Source organism: Rosa rugosa, chromosome 4, assembly GCF_958449725.1.
Source record: "Rosa rugosa chromosome 4, drRosRugo1.1, whole genome shotgun sequence".
Lineage (NCBI taxonomy): Eukaryota > Viridiplantae > Streptophyta > Magnoliopsida > Rosales > Rosaceae > Rosa > Rosa rugosa.
In genome coordinates this window covers 52,717,385-52,742,217 of record NC_084823.1, presented here as the reverse complement: position 1 = coordinate 52,742,217, position 24,833 = coordinate 52,717,385, and the positions used below count along the sequence as shown (strand labels likewise).

Below are 24,833 nucleotides of genomic sequence, written 5' to 3'. Positions count from 1 at the left end.
TTGAAGTCCATTTCGGTCCGGTCAACTGGTCAAGTTTTGGAAGTTCGAAGCTGAAACAGTCAGTGATGGCGTGGAGTATGGGTTGGAGACCTTGGTATCATGGTATGTCTCCTTGCCATGTCCACAAAGAATAGAATCCGTTTTATTTTTATTTATTTATTATTATTAAATAAGAAAATAAGATGATTAAAGGGTTATCTTTCATTTTTTGAGTAAAGTGCTGGTGCAACGAATCTGATTTCATTTTTTGAGTAAAGTGTTGGTGCAACGAATCTGATTTCATGTTAAGAATATCTATTAATTTTATTTGAAGAAACTTCTAGAATACATTTTTCAATATGAGAAAAATGATTAATGACGATACGTAATGTTCACTTGAATAATGAAATTATGATGTCACCATTAAATTATCTTATTTCATGTCGGAAATGTCTACTAATTTTAATCGAAGAAACTTTTAAAATATATATTTTCAATATTTAAAAAAAGGTTAATGACTATTAGTTATGTTCACTTAACTACTTAAGTAAGAAAATTATGCTCAATCACTTTTAAATTTAGATTATTTGAATCGTACAAAACTTCAAATAAACCAACACGTTTTTTTTCTCATAAGAAATTTACTGGTTGAACGTAAAGCATGGCCAGAGGTTGCTTGGAAGGCAAATACTTCTCGCGCGATCAGCAGCCACGTAAACACACTCTTGGTCAATCAACGGTCGAGATCATCCCAACATGAGGTCTAATCCCATTGGCCAGACAAATCCGTCCTCGCAAGACGATTGGGCCACGTCAGCAAAAATGACATGGTTCCACGAATTGTTATTAACAGACTTCACAGAAGCGGACAGCATACGTTGATCTCCTCTCTATAAATTCCAAGTCTCACGCGCGGTTTAAACACTCTCAGATTTCTCTCTTCATCTTCTTCAGAAAACCAGAACAGCCAAATCAGCCTCCATTCGTATTTTGAATCTCAGGGAAGCGCACAGAGAGACTCTTGAGCTTTCAGAGCTACAGACGCCATGGCTGGCTCCTGGAGAGCGCGCAATTCTCTGATCGTCTTCGCGATCGTCACATTAGGTGAGTCGAGTCTTCAACTTTTCTTTTTCAGTGTTAGATCTGCTTTGGATTTTTTTTTTTTGTGATTTTATGCGTTGTGGATTTGGTTGAGAAAATGCGATAGATCTAGTAGAGGTGTAATCGTTTTTGAACGTGTTTTGGAGCGTTTGCGTCTCAGAATCGATGTGATTTACGATGCAATCTGAAACTTCTATTGGCGTTGTTAAGGATGAGTGAATTTCGGTTTATTATTTGTTCTGGTGGTTGATGAATTGATGCGCGCGTATGCGTTGTAGAGTTTGAGCAGATCTAGTTGCATTTACTATAGCTTTTAATTTTTGAATGTTGCTGTATTATTTGGTTGAGATCTGCGAAGGATTAGTTCTATAACTGTGCATGTGCATGTTTAAAATGTTTACCATTGACGTACAGAATTAGCTAGAAGAATCATATAGGTAAATCGGTGGTAGGATTGATAATTGGATGAATTTAGTAATATATATTTTTTCCAAACATTGAGGAACTTTTGATCTTGCTATCGTCATTTGGCAATTGGCAATGTGTTGTTATTGTCATGAAAGTATTGTGTCTGTAATCATCAGGTGTTTGTTGATTGTTGTATGTGTTGAGAAGAATTGAATTCAGAATCACATGCCAAATTGTTTTGTTGTTTGTACTATTTGATTCGTATTTGTACTTACATTCTGAGGGATGCAACAGGGTGTCTCTTTGCAATTTCAATTGCAAAGGAGGAGACTGCCAAGTTGGGAACAGTCATTGGGATTGATCTTGGAACAACTTATTCCTGTGTTGGTGTGTATAAGAACGGTCATGTGGAAATTATAGCCAATGACCAAGGAAACCGTATTACCCCATCGTGGGTGGCTTTCACTGACAGTGAAAGGCTGATCGGTGAGGCTGCAAAGAATCAGGCAGCTGTGAACCATGAAAGGACCGTCTTTGATGTCAAGAGACTTATCGGAAGAAAGTAATGTTCTTTTCTCTACATGTTAAGGCTTTAGGGTGAACGTTTTGATGTTGTTGGAAGTCATTACTGACATGTGCTTATTTGCAGGTTCGCTGACAAAGAGGTCCAGAGGGACATGAAGCTTGTTCCTTTCAAGATTGTTAACCAGGATGGAAAGCCTTATATTCAAGTAAAGATCAAGGATGGTGAAACCAAGGTTTTCAGTCCTGAGGAGATCAGCGCAATGATTTTGACCAAGATGAAGGAAACAGCAGAAGCATTCCTTGGAAAGAAAATCAAGGATGCTGTTGTTACTGTTCCCGGTGAGTAAAGCTTAAGCTTTATACCCTCTCATCTACATTGATTTATATCGATCATGACTGACATTGTTTTCCTTTTCAATACCAGCATACTTTAATGATGCTCAGCGACAGGCAACCAAGGATGCTGGTGTCATTGCTGGGCTTAATGTTGCTAGGATTATCAATGAACCAACCGCAGCAGCTATCGCATATGGTTTGGACAAGAAGGGTGGTGAAAAGAACATTCTTGTCTTTGACCTTGGTGGTGGTACTTTTGATGTCAGTATTCTGACAATTGATAATGGTGTCTTTGAGGTTCTTGCCACAAACGGTGACACTCATTTGGGAGGTAAGAAATCCTTAACTTGTTTTACTCTTTTCTCATCTTGTTTTCCATTTTTGCATAGTTTGATCTGTGTTGCTGATTGCTGATACAATGCTTACTATCTTTGCAGGTGAGGACTTTGACCAGAGGATCATGGAGTACTTCATCAAGTTGATCAAGAAGAAGCACGGAAAGGACATCAGCAAGGACAACAGAGCCCTTGGTAAACTGAGGAGGGAAGCTGAGCGTGCCAAGAGAGCCCTCAGTAGCCAGCACCAAGTCCGTGTTGAAATTGAATCACTTTTTGATGGAACTGACTTTTCTGAACCACTGACCAGAGCTAGATTTGAGGAATTGAACAACGACTTGTTCAGAAAGACTATGGGACCAGTGAAGAAGGCCATGGATGATGCTGGCTTGGAGAAGCGCCAGATTGATGAAATTGTTCTTGTTGGTGGAAGCACCAGGATTCCAAAGGTCCAACAGCTCCTCAAGGATTACTTTGATGGCAAGGAACCAAACAAGGGTGTGAACCCTGATGAGGCAGTTGCTTATGGTGCTGCCGTACAAGGAAGCATTTTGAGTGGAGAGGGTGGTGAAGAGACCAAAGGTACATTACTCATTCTTTGTTGCTATTATAACCTAACCTAATTTCGGTTAATTAAACAAATGATAATAATAGCTTATAACATATGTTTGTATTCAATGCAGATATTCTTCTCTTGGATGTTGCACCTCTTACCCTTGGTATTGAGACTGTTGGTGGAGTGATGACCAAGTTGATCCCCAGAAACACTGTGATCCCAACCAAGAAGTCCCAAGTTTTCACCACTTACCAGGATCAGCAGACTACTGTCTCCATTCAGGTATTGCTCTTTGACCAATCCATCGTCACAAACTGCTTAGTTTAGTGTTGATTCATAGTGTATTCATAGTAGACTTAATCCAATCTCGATGATCTCAGGTCTTTGAGGGTGAAAGGAGTCTCACAAAGGATTGTAGAAACCTTGGAAAGTTCGACCTTACTGGAATTCCTCCAGCTCCAAGGTTTGTTTCTGCTGTCCAAGTCTTTTATGTAATTGCTATCTTACTGCTTATAGAGATTTAACAGTATTTCATTCGTCAATTGAACAGGGGTACTCCTCAGATCGAAGTCACATTCGAAGTGGATGCCAACGGTATCCTGAATGTCAAGGCAGAAGACAAGGGCACTGGTAAATCCGAGAAGATCACCATCACCAACGACAAGGGTCGTTTGAGCCAGGAGGAGATTGAGCGCATGGTTAAGGAGGCTGAAGAGTTCGCTGAGGAAGACAAGAAGGTTAAGGAGAGAATTGACGCCCGCAACAGCCTCGAAACCTACACTTACAACATGAAGAACCAAGTCAACGACAAGGACAAGCTTGCTGACAAGCTCGAGTCTGATGAGAAGGAGAAGATTGAGACCGCAGTGAAGGAAGCCCTTGAATGGCTGGACGACAACCAGACCGCTGAGAAGGAAGACTATGAGGAGAAGCTCAAGGAGGTCGAAGCCGTTTGCAACCCCATCATCACAGCTGTCTACCAGAGGTCAGGTGGTGCCCCAGGCGGTGAATCAGCATCCGAGGATGATGATTCTCACGATGAGCTCTAAACAGTTTTTACTTTGATTGAACACTCGTGAGAGAGTGGATGCGAGAAGAGAGATAAGAGGGTTATAATAGGTTAGGTGGGTAAGGAAGGAGAGGAGAGACTTCACTGTAATTTTTCTGATTGTAGAAAAGTTGGAGGAGACTGAATTTCTTCTCCTTTGGCTTTGGGTTTTTTTGAACTGGTGGATGATGATACATTTTCAGGTCTTTTTGTTAGTACTTGTAATTTGTTTGCTTCGATAAAAGTACACTTTTCCGTAACCGGCCTGTTTCTTTCTCCGAGTTCTTCTTCCTGTTTCTGCCTAGCAGGCAGATATACGTATATGTTGGGGACTAAACAGCATTAAGCTTTAGAGTTATTTTTCTTAAAATGACGTTATAAACTCTCTTCATGAAACTCTGAACTCGGTTCTTCTGAATGATCAATTTCGAACTGAGGAGGGAACTAGAGAACTTCCGTTCCTCATTGTTCTGATCTCCGATGATAACTGGTAATATTTCTGTTGATGTTCATGTCTTAGGGCAAGCCTAGGCATATAGACCAGAGCACAAAATTTCAGTCTCCAAGTAAACTAAAGCGTGAAATTGGATCCTGTGTTTCTTTCAAGTACCTCTCGAGTGATTATGGAGTTACTGCAAGTACTCGTTGTGGAGTTGATGATTGAATCCAGTTCTATAAAGTGCAAAACACCTATAATTGGTAACCTTCAACAACCAAGTATAACCCTTTAAGCAAATGAAACATATACAATGTCGTTTATTTGACGAAGATATACAATATCGTTTGTTGAGAGTGAAAGTTCATACTAATCTTCAAAATGTGAGATAGAAACAGGAACAGATTACTTCTATAAAGTGCAAAACACCTATAATTGGTAAAACCTTCAACAACTAAGTATTACCCTTTAAGCAAATGAGACAAATATACAATGTCGTTTATTTGACGAAGATATATAATAGCATTTGTTGAGCGTGAAAGTTCATACTAATCTTCAAAATGTGTGGGATAGAAACAGGAACAGATTATGTGTGTGTCAAGATCTTTGGTTTTAGATTAACAAAAAGAAACTAGAGTCCAACATTTGGATTGCCTGAGCCGGCTGCCACAACTCCCATTCCTCCACCATGTGAAGCATCTCCCAAGTCGCTTGATTCTCCCAAATGAACTCTGTCACCATCTAACTCTTTTACAAGTTCATCAATCTTTCGGAACTGGTATGGCCATCTTACATTGTATAGAAATTGGCGAAGATCAAACCTATTATCCTCTGACGAATAACTCTGCAACAAATCAAATATGTACGGACTTTGAATAGGATAGAGAAAAATAGGATAGTCTAGTAGAAAGCATCTTCGGGTCATCATATTCATACCTCAGCATGATAAGAAGGTGTTAGTGTGGTCATTTTGTGTCGATTAATGGAGTAGTACTTGAAAAAGTGCTTTACTTTCTCAGCCACCTCTTGTGGAGTCAATTTTGCACCCCATTTATAGCAGAGGTTCTGTAACAACGAAATTAGAACCAAACTTAATGACTGTTCTTAGATAACTGCAACAGATACCCACCACTTTATAGAAGTAGGATTCGAGCATTAGACATACCTTAAACATAGACATGGGACCACAACGAAAAATCTTCCGTAACCTTCCATAGACCGAGAGTTCCTCATATGTCATTCCCATGTCCACTTCATCTAACTGTTTTACACGATAATGCAATATTAGAGTCACTAATATCTTTCGGATAGAGTCACTAATATTTTTCGGACAGGGCAGCAGCGGATTACATTCCATGGTTTTTTGGTTTTTCCTCTATTATCTTTAGCATGTTTTGAGCACAAAATATGCACCTAAAAAACATATTACTGAAGTTAAAAGGTAAGATAATTTATTTACCTGACTATAGTTGGAACGCATAGGCTCCAGTTCAGCAGTGGGTGGTGCTGCTTCAATATCTGCCAAGGACGCGTAACCAAGATGGGTGGCAGCCCATCGCAGAAATGCCCGAAGATCCTGCTTACTAATGCTTCCAATTGGATTTATATCTGCTGAGCTGCAGTCATACTGCGCAGGAGAAAAATGAGTACTTTGACATAAAGTAGTAGGCATATCAAGATAGTTACGATAAGATCAACCGTGTGCAACCATCTATTACCATACTACACAGAGCTGAAAAAAGAAAAACACCAGAAAACATGCATTTGTAAAAATCAAACAGTACCTTAGTGAGGTAACCCCGCAATCCTTCATCCACATTGGAACTACCCAGAACAAGATAAAACCCAGGTTTGTTATGAACCCAAGGTAGAAGTGATGCAAACATAAAAGCCAGCACCATTCGGATTCGTGCTTGAATGTTTTGCAAACCTAAGTTCTCAGCATTAGATCCTCCATCTATCTGTCAACCAAAAACCACATTGATGAATCATGTATAGCATTATTGCTTATGGTCAAATCTTGATCCCAATAGAGCCACACAAGGAGGAAAAGAGGGGGAGGAGGGGTTGAAGGTAGATAACTTTTACCTTATATCGTGGTCGTTTTCCTGTCACTGCTTGAAACAGCGTCAGAAGTGCAGAAATAACACCATCTATACTGATATCAAGATGCCATGCGCCAATTTCATCTGCTAGAACCTTTGCCCGTGATTTTGTCGATTCGGAACTGCAGTAAAACCCAGTTACTGAGTTACTTTATATCATATTATGAAAATTAATCTGCAGGAGAATCTACTGCTCCTACAGCTAAACATTATTTAGCTGTTAATAATTGGTTTCAGGTGTCGTTCTTCTAAAAATCATTCCATGAATTACATTGGTAAAGTATTCGATGCATTTCCAAATCTATTTCCTAAATTGTCATTTGTACTAATACCATCCAAGATATTAAAGGTTTTCTTCAGTATAATGTCACCTACCAGTGAAACTAACTAATCTATTGCAATTAGCAACAACAAAAGAATCAGCACTTAAAATTTCCGTGTTGTCTGCTCTAAGAGTACAGTTAGAACAACACAGCGTGTAAGGAAAACAAAATCACACAATGCACAAGCGGAAATATTTTTGGGTACCTGTTTTCAGATCCCATGAAAACAGTGTAAAATACGCGTCTTGCAAATTCTCTGCTGTCAGTAGGATACTGCCCATCAGTGTACTGTCCAATTCGTATGGCATCAGCTTTGACTTGTTCGTCCCCATTCGCAATATCTGCATGCAAGAGTACATCACTAATAATGACATTCAGACACTTCAGAATAGGATAACACTATCAAGAGAGATGTTTCTTTTGCCTACAGATACAGTTCCAAAGGAGAGACTGTCAGGTACATCCTTGTTAACTTTCCCAATACCTCTATGTTCACTATCCTAAACGAGAGACGCTTGTTTTAGACTTTATGCAAAAAGCTCGCTCAGGTTAACTTGAAAATGGTATGGTTCTAATATGGAATATGTAAACTCTATCACGAGTGAGCATGCAAGGCTAATGATCAATGTATTCTACATTTCACATATGGTTACAATCCATGCATCATGCAGCCCACAAGTCAATGGCACAAAAAATAAATGAAACAATAAGTAGTTTAGAAAAACTAACCTTTTACCACAAGCTGACACATGCAGCCAACTATGGCAGCCACAGATGAGCTATCTGCTCCACCAGAAAGGGGTAGCAGAAACCCAGAAGCTCCACTTCTCCTTAAATAGTCCCATAACCAACAAGCAGGACCAAAGGCTATTTCCTCTTCAGGAGAGTGATACTTAATCTGCAGATCATAGGTTATATTCAATTAATATATGTTAGTGCTTGTCAGTTAAAACCATAGATTGGTGCATGTTGTCAAAACATGGTTACCCAGATAATAAATATTTGCCACGTGAAGTTAAACTCTTCCCAGTAACCAAGTTAAGGAGTATCACTTATGTTGTATTGTGTCAGTCGGATTATAACAGAAGTTAAAGGAATGAGTACCAAAAAAAAAAAAAAAACTATTTAAAGGAAACCTCCTGATGAATGAAGACCGGAAAATCAAGGCCTTTCTACAACTTTATAATAAATCAGTAAATACTGACCCCAGCTACTTTAATTGGTCCTGCTAGAACTGGAGCTAACCTTAAGTGGACTTGAAAGGCACATTTTCAGATTAAATGACTGACAAAGGTTGTATGGTGCCTGCACCGAAGGAACCCTGTTTTTGCAGCTTGCTTGCTCTTGGAAGCTACTTATAGATCCTCTTAGACTAGCAACCTGCCAGTATTCATTGAACCAAAAAAAAGTGAGAATTCTTGAAATCAAATCAATAGATACATCTATTACAAACTGAGTAACCTTGCATGTATAATTGGACAGGTTGTTATTTTTTGGTACAAAATACATTGCAACTTAAATCAGCCTCTAGCAAACATGTAAAAAGAAATACACCCCTGTACATAGGAGTAGTGAGAAGAAAAGTGCATACCGCTTCTAAATCAATTTGGGCTATCACAACCTCGACATCGTTCAAAGAAAACTGTGAGCCTTGAGCAACAAGATCTCCATTAACAACAACAGAAGCACATCCATCTGGTACAGATAACCATAGGTCAATGAACAACACCTTAATCAACAGATAGCAATAAGTTCAATACAAAGAATTCTCCAAGAAGTTTCCAGAAGAGAGCCAAAAGTACCATCAAGGAAATGGTAAGGTGCCCTCAATTTAAAATGTGCTACCACCTATTGAGGGATCTTCACATACCATAGTAAAGGCGACCACCATCACACCCTTGGAGGTTGCTGTATATGTACACCCCTCCACGTGTGTGAGTAGCACCCATAAAAGCACGAAGACGAATATCAAGCTTTCTTAGTTGGTGATGACTTCCGCTTGCATTCAGAAACACTTCAACCCCATTCAATGCAAGCTCAGCATGAGGAGGAACGGGAGTAAAAAGCTCTTCACAAACTTCAGCCGCAACAGCTCTATTAAGGAAACAATGCTTACATTTAGAGTTCCAACAAACATCATCTTAGGAGTGAAAGACTCAATAACTGAATATAGCTAATATCCTATGCAGACATGAATGGTGCTCACGGAACCAAAAAAACAATGACAAACAACAATCTCAACCTAACTAACAGCAAAACAAATGGAGCTAACATTAACACTTACGTGTCCCGAAACTGAATGAATCCATAACCAAAAGGCACCGATTCCTGTGACAAAGCCTTGGAAACATCCCCCGGTAGCTGAAACTCCACAAGTTGGTCTTTCTGTTTCCACGCTGTAAACCACCTAAGCTCCCTGTAATTCCCATCATTCGCAAGCCACATCTTCGGCCGAATCATAATAATCTTTCTATTCATACAAAGAATCTGACAATTGTAACGCTCCGACCCTTTGATCACAGGCATCCCAAAACTACATAATATCCCATCAGTCCAATCCCCCAGTAACAGCTCCTTCAAACACTCCCACCTGCAAAAACCACATTCCTTAAAACACTACCACTATCAATATCTCAGCATCTTCACACTCACAATTTCGAAAGATAACAACTTCCTAGTTCCTACTATCTCAACAACAACATCCAATAAAACACCTGAAAATCCAAAAACACACAGAAAGAAAAGGAAAAAAAAACCAAGAGCAAAATTGAACTTACGCATGAGTGACAGTATCAAGCTCGAGGAAATGGTCTTCACAGCCATAGCCAGTAATCTCAAGCTCAGGCCCGAGCCGAATCACAGCTCCAGCCTCCTTGACCTTAGCTATGGACTCCTTGATGTTCTTGATATTGCAATCGAAGTCCATAGCCCATTGGTTCAAATTGCAGGTTGCAACTTTCAGCAGCCTCATCTTCTCTTCACCCAACAAAGACTCTGTGAATAAAAATCCAAACTTTACTGTAAAGTCTGAAACTTTGATGGAATTAAGAAGAAATGCAATAGAAACCCAAGTGTTTTTGCTCACCGGAGAAAGTCTGAGAGAGCTTAGCGATGTTGTGTTTTTGGCCGTGTGTTTGGAATCTTGGAAAATCTAAATTTATGGGGTGTTTTTTTTTTAGTTCCCGGAGCCCGGGAGAGGGTGTGGGCGGGTCAATGGGGTAGCGGGTCTGACACGTTTGAAAGGGCTCCGCTGACGTGGAAGAACGATTGGACGCGTGTCGTGTCGACTGGGGTAATTTGGAAAAAATTGGGAACAAATTTGTTAATGCTCACCATTCTCAACTCTCAACTCTCAAGACTAGAAACCAAGAATCAACAGTATCATGATCAAAAAGTTATATAAGAATACGTTTATGTAGAGACAGTGCTTGAATTGGACTTGACTCTTGAGTTGAGGAGACTCTATTGCTTTGTTCTGAAAATGGACAAGAGAGCCGAGACGTTACTAGCTAGCTCGAACTGGAGTAAGGACCTCCATCATCCACCAAAATGCTCAACGTCCCAAACCAGATTCAGTTCTCCCGAGGTCTCTCCAGAGACTGAAACTGCTCTCTGAGGCCCCCCTTTAGTAAGCGCCGCCTAAAGCTGATCGAATCCTTTTCTCTCTGTGAAATGGAGATGAGACAAGTTCGAAACCTTTTGGGTTTCCCGAACCCCCGAACCCAAAAATAAATTAATCCGGAAGAGAATAAGATAAAGGAAAAGAGGCTCTGTGATCAAAGACAACAAGTTTCTCAGAGCAACGAAATACCAATCTTTGAGATTTATAACCCTTAGAGCAGTAGGAATTATTTTGTAGTTAAATATAACTAAAATTGTAAAATATTTCACTTGATTTAACCTCCAGCAGTAGTAGCTATTTATAAATAATTTACTATATTTTATCTAATCATAAACTGACATGTAGACAAAAGAGGAGAGAAGAATATAACTTTTGCTTTAACTATGCATGATTCTCTTTAACTTTTTACTTAGCCCCTGCCCCTAAGGTTAAGACGTTAAGTTAAGTAAAGATCTAATTAATCCCAATCACCTAAACGGCGTCGTCTGGATTACCCTCCTTTCTAGTTTCTACTCTCCTCTCTCTTTAACACACAGACATGGTTTAGCCTTAGCCTTAAAGCCCAGTTCTCTATCGTGGTTCTCCGCAAAACCCTTGAGAGCAGCAAACCAATCACAGCTCCTCTTGTTCTGAATCGCCGTCGCCGGAATGACGACAGTGGCGAGCTCATTGGTCCACGACGTTCTCGGCCGGAGAGCCGACGACGTCGACCGACCTATAATCGACTACATCATCAACGTCCTCGCCGACGAGGACTTCGATTTCGGCGACGACGGAGAAGGCGCCTTCGACGCTCTCGGCGAGCTCCTCGTCGCTGCTGAATGCGTCGCTGACTTTGATGAGTGCCGCTCGGTCAGTTTATTCGATTCGTTCTGCTTAGTTTCTCAGAATCGTTAGCTTAGTTTGTACAATAAGGTTATTTCTTTGGAACTGTGGAGCTTAGTTTTGTTAAATTTAAGAGCTTTTTGGTGAAATCTAGATAGGCAATTGTGAATTTCTAGTGAACTTAGTTATTGAATTGTAGGGTCTATGATGTTTAGTGCTTACAATTAGGCGAGGCTGCTCCTGAAATTAGTAATGCTAGATATGCATGAACCGAGTATTTTGATTGTGATTGTGATTTGTGTTTTTGTTGACATTTGATAGGTTTGCAGTACGTTAACCGAAAAGTTTGGGAAGCATGGTTTGGTTAAAGCCAAACCAACTGTGCGGAGTCTTGCGGTGCCAGTGAGAATGGATGATGGAATGGATGAGGGGGAAGCACCGAAGAAGAAGCAGGAGTTGATTGATGGCCCGGTGCTGACTGAACGTGATCGGGCGAAGCTAGATAGGCGAAAGAGGAAGGATGAGCGCCAAAGAGAGGTGAGGTTTCTTTGTAAGATATGATTGAGCTATTATATCCTATATTCCTACTGCTTAGATATGGTGTATGTTGTTGGTGAACCATATAATTCGGGAATGTTGAGTGTGGATGTAATTGGATTGAGGTTATGTCTGAGCTAGATTGTTATTCCTTTTGATGATTTACATGGTTGTATGAGTGGTTTAGTTTTATTTTCTAAATTGTAACTTTTTGTTTATGCAGCAACAATATCAAATGCATTTAGCAGAAATGGAAGCAGCTAGGGCAGGAATGCCTGTTGTCACTGTAAATCATGATGGTGGTGGTGGCGCAAATGTCAAGGATCTCCATCTGGAAGGCTTCAATGTTTCTGTGGGTGGACGTGATCTAATTGTGGATGGCGCAGTAACACTTTCTTTTGGAAGGCATTATGGTGAGTTTGCTTTTCAGTGGATTAGCATCCTCTTGATTTGGTTTTCAAATTGAGAGGAATCATTTGTTAAAATGTCCAATAGGATCTGATGGTACATGTGGTTTCTGAATATAAACTTGTTGACCAATATTGTAGCTGTAATGATGTATTTTCAGTTGCATTTGACATAATAATTGCTTTGCGATTTATGCAGGACTTATTGGAAGAAATGGTACTGGAAAAACAACGTTTCTTAGGCACTTGGCTATGCATGCCATTGATGGCATTCCTAACAGCTGCCAAATATTGCACGTGGAGCAAGAAGTTGCAGGTGATGATACAACAGCCTTGCAATGTGTTGTTAACACCGATATCGAAAGACGCCAGCTTTTGGAAGAAGAAGCTCGTCTCCTTGCTCAACAGGTTGAATTCTTATTTACTCATGTATTTATTCTAATTTCTTGATGGATGTGATGCTTATGCTCTTCATGAACTATTATAACCTGAAGAGAGAACTGGAGCTGGAGGAAGAAGCGGGAAAGAGCAATGGAGAAATTGACAAAGATGCCATTGTACTGAGGCTTCAGGAGGTATACAAGAGGCTTGAGTTCATTGATGCTGATTCTGCAGAGTCACGTGCAGCTTCCATTCTTGCGGTCAGTTTTCCATTTATTGTTTTATCAGTGACTAAATGTGTGTCTTCTTGACTTGAGCTTCTATCGAACATCGAAACTCACGATGATAATGGATGGCTAAAAATATTAAAATTAATAATGAGAGAAAGAAATGGGCAAGGAGGTTGTAAATGCTCTTCCATTCTACTGTTAAATTTTGTTGCTTTATACTGAAGTTAAGAATGATGAGAAATAAATTGCCTAGCCCACCAAATGCTATGAAACTAATGAAACAACAATGCTGCCTGCTGGCATTGAACCATGCTGCTCTAACAAATTTGGATAAGATACTGTGGACGTGTGTTTATAACCTGGGTGCATGATGTATGGAATTTCAGCTTATTATTTTCTGGATTATTACTGACCAGGAATTTTACAGGGTCTTAGTTTCTCTCCCGAGATGCAGCGAAAAGCAACTAAAACATTTTCTGGAGGATGGAGAATGAGAATAGCTCTTGCTCGTGCCCTCTTTATAGAGCCTGACTTGTTACTGCTTGATGAACCTACAGTATGTTGCTCATACCTCTTTGGGATCTTCATTAGAATTCTTTGATATCTGGCACGTGTGTTTCATTTTACCCCTCATGTATATCCTTTTCACTTTGCAGAACCATCTTGATCTTCATGCTGTCCTTTGGCTAGAGGCTTACCTGGTGAAGTGGCCAAAAACATGTATCATTGTTTCTCATGCTAGAGAATTCTTGAACTCGGTAAATTATGTTTTTTTTTCCCTTCTCATTTGGTCATATTAGAGCTCAGTACTATCTGTTACACAGATAATATCCATTTATATGCCTCACTTTATGTTCTGTAATTTTTTCAGGTGGTAACTGATATCCTTCATCTTCATGGGCAAAAGTTGACTGCTTACAAAGGTGACTATGATACATATGAGAGGACAAGAGTGGAACAGCTCAAGAACCAACAGAAAGCATTTGAATCTAACGAGCGTTCAAGAAATCATATGCAGGTCTTTCATCATACCAACTCTTCCCGTCTACAGCAGTTAGATTGCACTTTGATCATACCGATTCTCTATTGTTCTTTGATCTCTTTTCTAATAAAACTTCTGTTTTCTTCTCAAAACAGAAAACAATACTCCACCTTGTCTACAGTAGTTAGATTTAGTTCGATCAATTCTTTTTATTTTTTCCCAAAATTACTTATTTTTGGTCTGTTTCTGTGTTGTTTTGGAAAAGCTACCTTAGGGTGGTTGGCCTTTGTTTATTACTTTATTTCTATAAAGATTACTAACATAACTTCTCGTTCAACTTCATTTATAAGTATCTACTTTAATCTTTGTTTGGGAATTCTCTGCACAAAGCTTTCATTTTAAGATCATAGGATAGATGATCATGTCTTTCAAATGTTGAATGATTTTCTCCTTTTATATATTCTTGTCTTATTGGTTTAGCTCTCTCTTTCATGTCTTTTTGAACTACAATGAAGTATTTTTGATAAGCAAATGTTTTACTTGATCTGCAGGCTTTCATCGATAAGTTTCGCTATAATGCCAAGAGGGCCGCTCTCGTGCAATCAAGAATTAAGGTGCTTTTGATTGATTTTCATATGTTCATATCACTATTTCTGAAAATTATGATATGGTCATATAACTATTCTCTTCACTATACCTCTGAATCCTGTGTTCATTTGGCTCAAGGTATATCTCAGATAATTATGATTTAGACAAGTTCTCTTTATTGTTATGCAATTCATTTGGCCTGCAGTAATTATATTAGTGTTTACAAGAACTCGTGTCTTCTGTTACTTATATGCAGGCATTGGACCGGTTGGGACATGTGGATGAAATTGTAAATGACCCTGAGTATGTACTGATGTGTTATTGTGGTCTATAAACAGCATTTTAATTAAACTTTCTTATAGTTTCTCTTTCCAGCTTTACTTTACTAATCGCTCTGGCATTTTCATATGCAGTTATAAATTTGAATTCCCAACTCCAGACGACAGACCTGGTGCTCCTATAATAAGTTTCAGGTTTGTAAAATCATATAGGCCTAGTTGTGCACACACACCATCCCCAGGGGACTCTTGTTTTAGGAGTGCTTTAATTGTAGCTTTCATTTATTTTCTGCAAGTAAATTCAGATCCTTTGCGTACTTCAAGTTCTTTTTTTCAAGTTTATTCTGCCTTTCATTATTCCACTTCTGCCTTCAATCCATGGATCGAGTACTTACGTTTTTGATTAAATGTGTTTGCAGTGATGCATCATTTGGTTATCCTGGTGGACCCCTTTTGTTTAAGAATTTAAATTTTGGAATTGACCTAGACAGCCGCATTGCAAGTAAGGATGCTTCTCCATTTAAATTTTTATTGTTTCTATTTAAAAAGATCATTATTTCATTTGAAGTTCTGGATGATGTTATTGTAATTGCAAGTTCCCATGCAATATGTATCAAAACCATTTTTTCACCTGCTTTCTGTTTTCAGTGGAAAGCAACATTTCATTCTAACACTTCAGTTTGAATAAATAAGAATTTATCTAGTGTATGGTTTGTTCTCCATATTCACCTGGTATGTGTGGGTGTCTAATTGTTTCCAGTGGTTGGGCCAAATGGCATTGGGAAATCAACTATATTGAAGCTAATTGCAGGAGAGCTGCAACCAACCTCTGGGACAGTTTTCCGGTCAGCTAAGGTACCTTATACAAATACATTTATATCATCAGGTATCTATATGTAGATGTCATTAATTAAGCGCAATGGTACATGCTGGTACTATGCTTCTCATTTTCATAATGTTTCTTATGAAGTAATATAAGATATAGAGGTTTTAGCCTCTGCGACTCCTAGCAAAATTGGAGTTATTTCATATGCTTAATCTTGAGTAGACTTACAATTTTCTGTTTTACAGGTTCGTATTGCTGTTTTCAGTCAGCATCACGTTGATGGGCTAGATCTAACTTCCAATCCTCTGTTGTATATGATGCGGTGCTTCCCAGTAAGTCCTTGAAATTACCACTGTTTGGTCCCTTTCTATGTTACATGGAAAATCTTTTCGTTCTCTAGTACTGTTCCTATGGGTAATATCTTTGAAGTTCTATGCATAGGAAGATGATATCCTGCATTATACCCCTCCCCTCTGCATCCATGCTCATATCCAGGATAGGTCATTCGCATTTAAAAACTAGAATATAACCTGAGACCTCATCTTTAAACATCCAGCTCTGCCTCTCTACATCATTGAACAAGAGATGGAGTTCTGCCAAAACAAAAAATCCACTGTTATATCAGGTTTAGGTGAAATTGTTGCTCAAGGCAGGCCCCTTGGCAGGCCCCTTGACATGTGGTTGATTTCACTACTGTGAACTATCACAAACTCATTTTGGGTGGGGCAGGTTTCTAATGGAAGTTGATCTACCACTTCTGGTGCTTTAATCTCTTTTGGGGAAACAAAATCTTGCTATCAGATTGCCATGCTTTTACTATCACCAAACTAAAGTACGTTTTTTTTTTCTTTGCAGGGAGTGCCTGAACAGAAGCTCCGATCTCACTTGGGTTCTTTTGGTGTAACTGGAAATCTCGCACTGCAGCCAATGTACACTCTGTCTGGTATTTTCCTTACGCCATGATGTCAATAATTCAAATGTTACATTCATGATATAAAACTAGTATTTGACTGGCCAGCTCATAAAGATTGGAACAACTTTGGTATTACTCCCTGATTAATCTGAGCATTGATCTTCAAATACTTATATTGGATATATTTTTATGGTAGGTGGTCAGAAGAGCAGAGTTGCATTTGCAAAGATAACTTTCAAGAAGCCACACATAATATTGCTCGATGAGCCCTCCAATCATCTGGCAAGTCATAGTCTTTGTTGTTATATATTATATTGCATAGGAAACCGTTATCTGGATTTCGAATTGCTTGTGTGATATGAAGAAAACAACACCGCCTTGGACTAATTGCTTTTTACATTGAAATGACTTTTGATATGTAGGATCTGGATGCTGTGGAGGCATTGATTCAAGGTCTTGTTATCTTCCAAGGAGGCATTCTCATGGTATTTCATCCCAAATCTCTTCATGATTTGCATTAGCTGATATATCAGAGTTATTTAAAAAAACTAGTGCAACTATCATCATTCTATACTAGTTTGTGGTTTAAAGGAGGTCTGTGTTCTTGTTTACAGGTTAGTCATGACGAGCATCTGATCTCTGGGAGTGTGGATGAGCTATGGGTGGTATCTGAAGGCAAGATAGCACCATTCCATGGCACTTTCCAGGACTACAAGAAGATACTGCAGTCACATTAAATAAACTTTATCAACAAACTTCACGGGAAGTCCCCATGGTGGATGAAACGGTAGAGTGCGGGAAATTAAGCATATTTGAACACCAGGAAGAACACACTGTTCTGGAGCGTGTGTCTGCCAGACACATGTGGAGATACATTGTATTCCAGAATACTTTTACAGTTTTTGGCCTGTTCCAGTGAAATAGCTTAGTAATATTGTTACATTTGTCGGATTGAATTTTTATACAGAGCAAAAACAGAGAGTAATGTGGGAAATGTGCATACTATGTGCTTGATCAGAAGGGAATTTATATGGTTTTAAATTATTTTTGTTATGAATATATAAAGTTGGGTTACTAAATGGAATTTGGTGTCCGTTTAGTCTTACAAAATTCACTTATTCTTATGAAAATGAAGCATAAGATGAGCATTCCTGCATAAGTTGTTAAATAGCAAGATTCTAAACTAAAGCTAAAGACAGTGATTAACTCGGATAGTGTCTATCATGCTCACATATTTTTATCGAACGGGTAAAAAACACGTCGCACAGATCAGAGTATCAAACCTGTTTGTTGAATGAAGGTGAAAACAGAAAGAAAACTTCAGAGAACCATAGTGAAACATTTGGCTCTGTCAGTGACCAAAAAGCGAATGAAAAAAAAAAAAATTGCGCATCCAGGGAATCGAACCCTGGTCAGTACCGTGGGAGGGTACTATGATACCACTACACCAGATGCGCTTGTTGTTTGTTTTCTCTTGTGATTACTAATTATAATCAGTTTTGTTTTTTTTAATTAAGACCAATTATAATCATTTTGAAGCTAATGGATCTTTACATTTTATTTAGCACCAAAACTCAAGTCTTTGCGCAGTACTCATGAATTGGTAATGAAGTAACGAGCACTCTTTATATTGGGAAGCGAGTGTCTACTTGATGCTTTTTTTAAGCTAGTTTTATAGTTCATTAAAAACGTTCAATGAACACTCTTCACATTATCTTGTGATTTTCTAATATTTACTTATAACATTGAAGTTGATTTTAGAAGTCATTGAAATCTATAGAACATCATAAAGAATAATAGCTAACAACTAAACATTACTCAATTCGTATAGATGAACCAAAGTAGAGTCCTAGTCTCTTTTTAATAAAGTTCAATGAGCATATTACGAGGCAAAACGTTTTACTAAATAAGGTGACAGAAAAGTTTTTAGCGGAAAATATATGTAAAAAAACAAAAGCAGAATGGAAATTTACTTTTGGTCAAACTCGGAATTCTTGTTGAACTCTGCTTTATGGCCAATTCTTAGGTGCGGGTAGCCGCACCACGTGTACGGTGCGGCTGCCCAATCAAAGCTCAGGAATTTTTGTCTTTGTTCCGAAATTGTCCCTGATTTTTAAATGTGAAATACCAAAAATACCCCCCTGCTAGGGGTAAAATCGGGTTTCGACTTGTAATCCTAGCCGTGTATTTGTGAGCAGGATAAGTAGCAAATCCCAATACAACGTCACCCCGGAATCCAAGTCAAAATCCCAAATTGGAGTTCAATTTTGAAACGCGGTCAGGAAAAATGGAAGACGGCAACCCCAACCCCAACCCCAATAACGCCATAATCTCCCGGGAGACGATTGACTCGGTCGCCGGCTGGGTCAGCGCCACCGTCTCCTCCGCCTTCTTCTCCTCCCTCGAGCGCTTCTCCTGCGTCAACGTCGCCACCACGGAGGACGACGATGACGACGACGAGGCCGCCCACCGCCCCCTCGCTCTCACCGATCTCACCCACCCCGATCAACAGCACCACCACGCAAACGACGTCGCTCAGCTCCCCGTCTGATTCGGTTAGATCTCGGCTTTTTATTTTATTTTATTTGTTGTCTGTAACTGGATTTGCCAAAAACAGGTTCCGGTTGTGAACGTGGAATTGTATATGAAGTTATGAATTGTTGAATTATCAAGTTTAACTGGTTCTTGATTCGTTGAAATTATGATGATCTGTTTTGGTTTAATCAGTAATTGAACTGAGTAGTGTATCTGTGATTAGATTGGATTTATGATATTATCTCTGATCCCAATGGTGTTACATTGGAGTATGTTGCTTTCATAATCTCCTAATTGGATACATAATTTTATATGATCTCCTAAATTGGTCCCATTGCCATTCGGGTAGGCTGAACTGAAACTATATATTTTCGACTAAACAACTGGATTTGTTGAGTCATACTGCACTTCCACTGATCAATGGTTTGTTGTTATGGTAATTTGTGATTGTAGCGACCTAGTCTTACGGAGCTCAAATCAGATTTGGTAATTTGGTATTTGTGACCATGTTCAAGTCACCGGTTATATTAGTGTCAATACCTTCTGCACAGACCAAATTGCCGCTTGTCTTATCTCAAACTCTTTTCATTCCCATAGGGGTGGTGTTATTTTGTAGACTTGTAGCTTTGAAATTCTCTAGAATGGATAGCTTCTATTTGTCTTTGGTTTGTGTATGGGCCTAGAAATATTTCACCTATCTCTATGATATCCATACAGATTCATGTGGAAAGCCAGCTTATGTTTTCTTTGTGGTTTAACCTGAAGTTAGCCTAGAATCCTTGAATGTTTCTGACATCATGCCAGTGAAACTCTTCTCGAACTATTCTGGGGTATTGATTGATCCAAGACATTCAAAAACTGAAAAGTACACCAGTTGTGATTTGGTAATGCTTTACACCCACCTCAAAGAAAACCCTGTAAAAATTTCCTAGTTCTCTTATTTATCTCATGCTTCTGCTTCTGTACATATCTGTCTTTGAATGCACAACTGGTGCATTTTACTGGCTTTGTATCAAAAGGATATTGTATCAAACTTTGAAGAAAGTAGTTATAAGCACTTGAAAGGACCCGTACAAGGCAACATTATCTTTACAAGACACTAGTTCTACGTTTTTTTTTTTTGTTACAAGACACTAGTTCTACTTTACCAACACTCTAAATCTGCATTTTCCTCCCAACATAATTCTCCAGTTATATGGTCCTTTCCAATAAAGACCTTATAATAAGGGCTTTGATTCAGCTGTTGGATGAGTTTTAATTTTTAGTTGATATGCTAAATCTTCATTGCACACCATCAAACGCTTGAAATGATAGAATCCTTGTGCATTATGATAATTAACTCTCCCATAATGGGCTATAATTACTACTAATTAGGCACGTATTCTCTTCAATAAGTTTGTTGGCCCTCTTTGGAAATCCATTTATATAATATCTACAACTAATAAGGACTGAAATTGTCTATTTTAGCAATAAATCCTATTGAACGGATTTACTTTAACAGACCTCCTAGTTTACCAAGTTTCCATAGGGTTTCTCAGTCCCTTTAAACATTGGCTATAAATATGAGACAATCCAGTTTATAGACGCATATAATTGTAACAACTACCTCAAAAAGCCTTAGCTAGAGATCTCCAAAATGACCGGTTCCGGCCAACATCTGATGCTAATCCTTGACTTGACATGCATCATTTTTGTCGGCTCTGCAGCTGATGTCTTTAACCACCCTACTTCCAACAATGGCGTCGCACCGGCACAGGCACGAGAGGAACCTTGTCATGGTCTTCCGATGATTACTTTCTGTACATACCTCCAATAATATGGAGTATTTGCTATCTCACCAAGCATAAGTAACGCCCACTTTGGGACATCCACAAGACATGGCAAGGCCCAACCGAGACATACATCGTGTAGCCCTATGTTCAGGCTACGCGGCGGTATCCGGAAGTCGCAAATCCGCCACCGGGAAGTCGTGTTCCCGCCCTTGCCAACATGCCTCCATAACATAGCTTTCTGCATGTTAATTAGACTAAGGAATAGTTGGTTTTTGCTCCCACATCGGAAACAATGTAAAGGGAGAGCAATCCTTCACCTATATAAGGATTGCTCCTCCCACTTAGAAATTTCATTCCATTACATACTTTGTAATCTTGTTAGGCCGCAAGGCTCGACACACTAGTATAGCTTTCAAGTGGACGTAGTCTCCCGCTCATGCGGAGGCAAACCACTATACATCTTGTGTCACTCTCTCTCTCTCTCTGTAAAGCTAACTAGAGATCCCACGGATCACTAACATTAACATTGACGCCGTCTGTGGGAAGCCGACACACAGAGGCTTCGTCACTTACCATTGAGTTAAGTCATATTAACCAAGATTTCTTTCATTAAGTTATATAATTGAAATTCTTAGCGGTAACTTGTGCCATCGGGGCCGGTCAACGCCGGTCAACACGTGGTCAACGCCCATGGAGTGGTCAAAACTTGCAGAAACTGATCAAAACACCAACATATGGGTCGGTCAACGCCCGGCGGAGTCAGTCAGCGCCCAGGGGGCTGGTCAACGCCAACTCAAGAAAGTCAACGATGCACTATTCAAAAAAAAAAAAAAGTGGGCGGCAAAAGTTCTCTGGACACCCAGAACACTTCTCTGGCCACCCCTCCAATTCACGTTTCCCGCCGGTTCCTACCAACTGCAGCTCCGTCCACCTTCGACCGAGCTCGTTGTCTCCGCCAAGCTCCATCAGCGGCGACTTCCTCCATCAACGTTGCCCAAGACCTCCGCCGATCGGGAAACTCCACCCAAGGAACTCGGACTCTCCGCCGTACTTCGCTCCTCCGCTGAGCTAACTCTCCACCAAGCTCCGCCAGCCACAAAGCAGCGCTCCTGCTCTGCAACTCCGAATTTCCGCCAAACAGCGGTCGTCAAACGCTGCCTTCTCTTCTTCGCTGCACTCTGCTGCACAACAGGTCGGGGACTGCTGGCATCACCCCCACCGCCGGGCACCATGCTCCGCTCCGCCAGACTCTTCACCGCCGGGCACCATTTTTTATTTTTTTAAACCCTCTTCCAACCCATTACCCATTAAAACTCTTTTTCATTGTTGCTTTGAAAATAAAAAAATTCAAAGAAAATCATTACAATTCTCATAATAGGTTAAATCCAATGTTACTTGAAACTAAAATATTACAAATTCAAAGCAAATCATTACATGAAACTAAAAAAGTCTTTAGTTGGTTTGGCTTTTTCCTTCCAATGTCAAATCCAACACATCTTCAGTAAGTAGCTCCAAATCAGTTCGGTCTTGGTCTAAATTACACAAAAGAAAGAGAGGCAAATTAAAATAAATATTCACATGATGAAAAGATAAGAAGCTAATACAATAACCAAGTGATATAGAATTTACCTTTTTTTACCGAAAATCCAATCTCGAGTACATAGCAATGCTTGAACAGTGTCAGGCAATAATGGGATCCATCACAATTGCAATTCCAAGAATCAAGCTGTAATCCGACCAATATTTTGTCCCATTCATCAGGAGATGGACAACACTTAAAATCAATGTCACTTAAAATCAAGTTTATGTTGATTTCTAAAAGCAAGAATATCACTTCCAAATCTTAAACCAACCAAGAGCTGAAAGAATGTCAAAAGCAAGAAGATTACTTTATATTGGGTAACCGAACAAAACGGATGTCTGAAAACCGATCCTTAAGCTCTGAAGGAGATAGCAACTGCTTCCTGTACCAATACAGAAAAAGATACCAAACATTAAACCCAACTCCAAGGTTTCTCATTTAAATTCTTTACCACATTTTTCAGCTACTAGAACTCCAAGTACAATACAATCAAGCCTTGTATATGAAAATCATACATTTTCCAATGTCAGATTGGCAAGCATTGAGCAACAAGAATGTGAATTGGAAAGCAAGGCCGGACACCAACCAATCAATAACATATTGATTGATGAAACGATAAAAGCAACCATATTGGCATCAGATTTTCCATCAATGAAACAAAAAGAACCCAATTTGAATACAGGGATTAATTGATCCCAAAAAGAACAGATTAATGGATAAGAAATTCATTAAACTTACAAACCTACGACTGAAGAAGCAAGCAAAAGAAAAGGACAGTACCAACACAACAAAACCAAATTCTAATGAACTAAACAACAGCTAAACTCCAATTCTAACAATTCCCTGAGCTTCCTAGAAACAGAAGCCCATAAAGAAGTGCAGAATCAAACCATCTCCACAGATTATCTAGCTCCTTTGCCCCTTCATATCCTCAGAAAAATCCATATATATTGCACATCAGAAAAATAAAAAAACCCAGATCCAAATACAAACACCAATTCGCAAATCCCAGAAAATGCAAACACCCACATAGATCGATAGAAAGAAAGCTAAGAAAACATAAATGAAACAGAACAAGCATGACTCACCATGGAGCTCGTCGGCGAGAACAGAACAAGCTGAAAATGAAGAGTTGCGAGAAGTGAAAGAAGAGAAATGGGTAGACTGTAGAGGGTTCCGTCGGCGAACTGGAGCCCGTCGGCGAACTCTTTGGCAGCGGCGGTCGGCGGCGTAGAGATGGGTAGAGACTGTAGAGGGTTCGAGCGGCTAAAATGGAGAAGAGGAGAGTGTCAGCGAGAGAAGTGAGGGTTAGAGTGTTAGTCTAATTGGGCTGCTTTTTTTTCTTCTAATTGGGCTCCATGGGTTCCGTCGTGCAAACCGTTTCCGCCCGTTAACTAACGGGTTGTTAACGGGTTGGCAGCCCATTAACACGTTAAGTTATTGGGCGGAAATAAATGGGTTTTTAGCGGGCGGTTAATGAGCGGTTAACGGGTCATGGGCTGAATTGCCAGGCCTACTTCCGGATTCTTCACCTTGGGCAAGAACCCTTCAGGCTCGGGGACATAATCCTCCGGCTGGGCGAGCACCACATCGTCCCCTGCGCCCTCAAAGTAGTTGTGTATAAACTCATTGAGATCATTGACCGACGTTGACCCGTTTGCGGACCCGGGAAGCTCGTGAAAGGCGTCTTGGGTCAATGACAGGTCGGACTTGAGCGCCAAATCGACGTAGAGTTTGGGGTCGAAGTGGGGTTTTCCGAAGGTGGATAGAGCCGTTTGTGTTACTTGTTCGAGGAACGTGACCAGTGGGGTGGTGGGCCTGACGGGGCCGGAATCGCATGAAGCATTCGTGACAGTCATGGTGGTGGAGAAAACCATAGAGAAAAAAAATAACGACACTAAGGAGAATTGGATGTGAGAGTCCGCCATTGAAGGTGTAGGATGGGGTTGGTAACAAATCAAGGGCCACGTCGTTTTGACGTGTAGTACAAGAATCTTCTTCTGATTATTGGATGACAAGGAAGAAAGACAAAAGGCGGCATAATTTGGAACTGGTCCTCTAAGGTCCTTTGTTAGATTATTCAATGAACCAGAGAGTGCCTTTTGGCTTTCGACGTAGACAATGTAAAAGGTTGACAGATAGGAACAAAACACAAAAGGTCCATGACTTTGACTCATAAGTACCAATCCCTCGTCCAATTGTC

The 24,833-nt window shown here is 39.7% G+C and overlaps 3 protein-coding genes, 1 long non-coding RNA gene and 1 other non-coding gene across 5 annotated transcripts; 2 read left to right on the top strand and 3 right to left on the bottom strand.

The window, feature by feature from the left end:
- The first annotated feature begins 882 nt into the window (after positions 1–882).
- On the top strand, positions 883–4,548 carry LOC133742827 (luminal-binding protein 4). The gene is made up of 8 exons (XM_062170508.1): positions 883–1,083; positions 1,783–2,050; positions 2,138–2,352; positions 2,438–2,680; positions 2,787–3,266; positions 3,368–3,522; positions 3,621–3,703; positions 3,791–4,548. The coding sequence occupies exons 1-8, from the start codon at positions 1,026–1,028 to the stop codon at positions 4,287–4,289; spliced, it is 2,001 nt and encodes a 666-aa protein (XP_062026492.1). The 5' UTR covers positions 883–1,025; the 3' UTR covers positions 4,290–4,548.
- A 611-nt stretch (positions 4,549–5,159) lies between these two features.
- Positions 5,160–10,460, bottom strand: LOC133746565 (glutamine-dependent NAD(+) synthetase). The gene is made up of 14 exons (XM_062174734.1): positions 10,238–10,460; positions 9,930–10,146; positions 9,437–9,742; positions 9,023–9,246; positions 8,744–8,847; positions 8,398–8,532; positions 7,882–8,050; positions 7,358–7,493; positions 6,813–6,951; positions 6,509–6,685; positions 6,184–6,351; positions 5,890–5,985; positions 5,661–5,789; positions 5,160–5,568 (listed from the first exon to the last, which is right to left on the bottom strand). Exons 2-14 carry the CDS (start codon positions 10,121–10,123, stop codon positions 5,356–5,358), a joined length of 2,190 nt encoding a protein of 729 aa, XP_062030718.1. The 5' UTR covers positions 10,124–10,146; positions 10,238–10,460; the 3' UTR covers positions 5,160–5,355.
- Positions 10,461–11,279: 819 nt separating this feature from the next.
- On the top strand, positions 11,280–17,785 carry LOC133744599 (ABC transporter F family member 3). Its single transcript, XM_062172680.1, has 18 exons — positions 11,280–11,626; positions 11,921–12,136; positions 12,360–12,549; positions 12,743–12,951; positions 13,038–13,184; positions 13,582–13,710; positions 13,811–13,912; positions 14,026–14,172; positions 14,688–14,750; positions 14,981–15,027; positions 15,138–15,197; positions 15,422–15,504; positions 15,763–15,857; positions 16,074–16,160; positions 16,684–16,771; positions 16,938–17,023; positions 17,164–17,226; positions 17,356–17,785. The coding sequence occupies exons 1-18, from the start codon at positions 11,423–11,425 to the stop codon at positions 17,476–17,478; spliced, it is 2,139 nt and encodes a 712-aa protein (XP_062028664.1). The 5' UTR covers positions 11,280–11,422; the 3' UTR covers positions 17,479–17,785.
- Positions 17,786–18,127: 342 nt separating this feature from the next.
- On the bottom strand, positions 18,128–18,198 carry TRNAG-CCC (transfer RNA glycine (anticodon CCC)). Its single transcript has one exon. It is a non-coding gene; the product is annotated as a tRNA-Gly (tRNA).
- A 4,163-nt stretch (positions 18,199–22,361) lies between these two features.
- On the bottom strand, positions 22,362–23,943 carry LOC133742311 (uncharacterized). Its single transcript, XR_009862506.1, has 4 exons — positions 23,719–23,943; positions 22,938–23,012; positions 22,678–22,774; positions 22,362–22,580 (listed from the first exon to the last, which is right to left on the bottom strand). It is a non-coding gene; the product is annotated as an uncharacterized LOC133742311 (long non-coding RNA).
- Between the last annotated feature and the right edge of the window lie 890 nt (positions 23,944–24,833).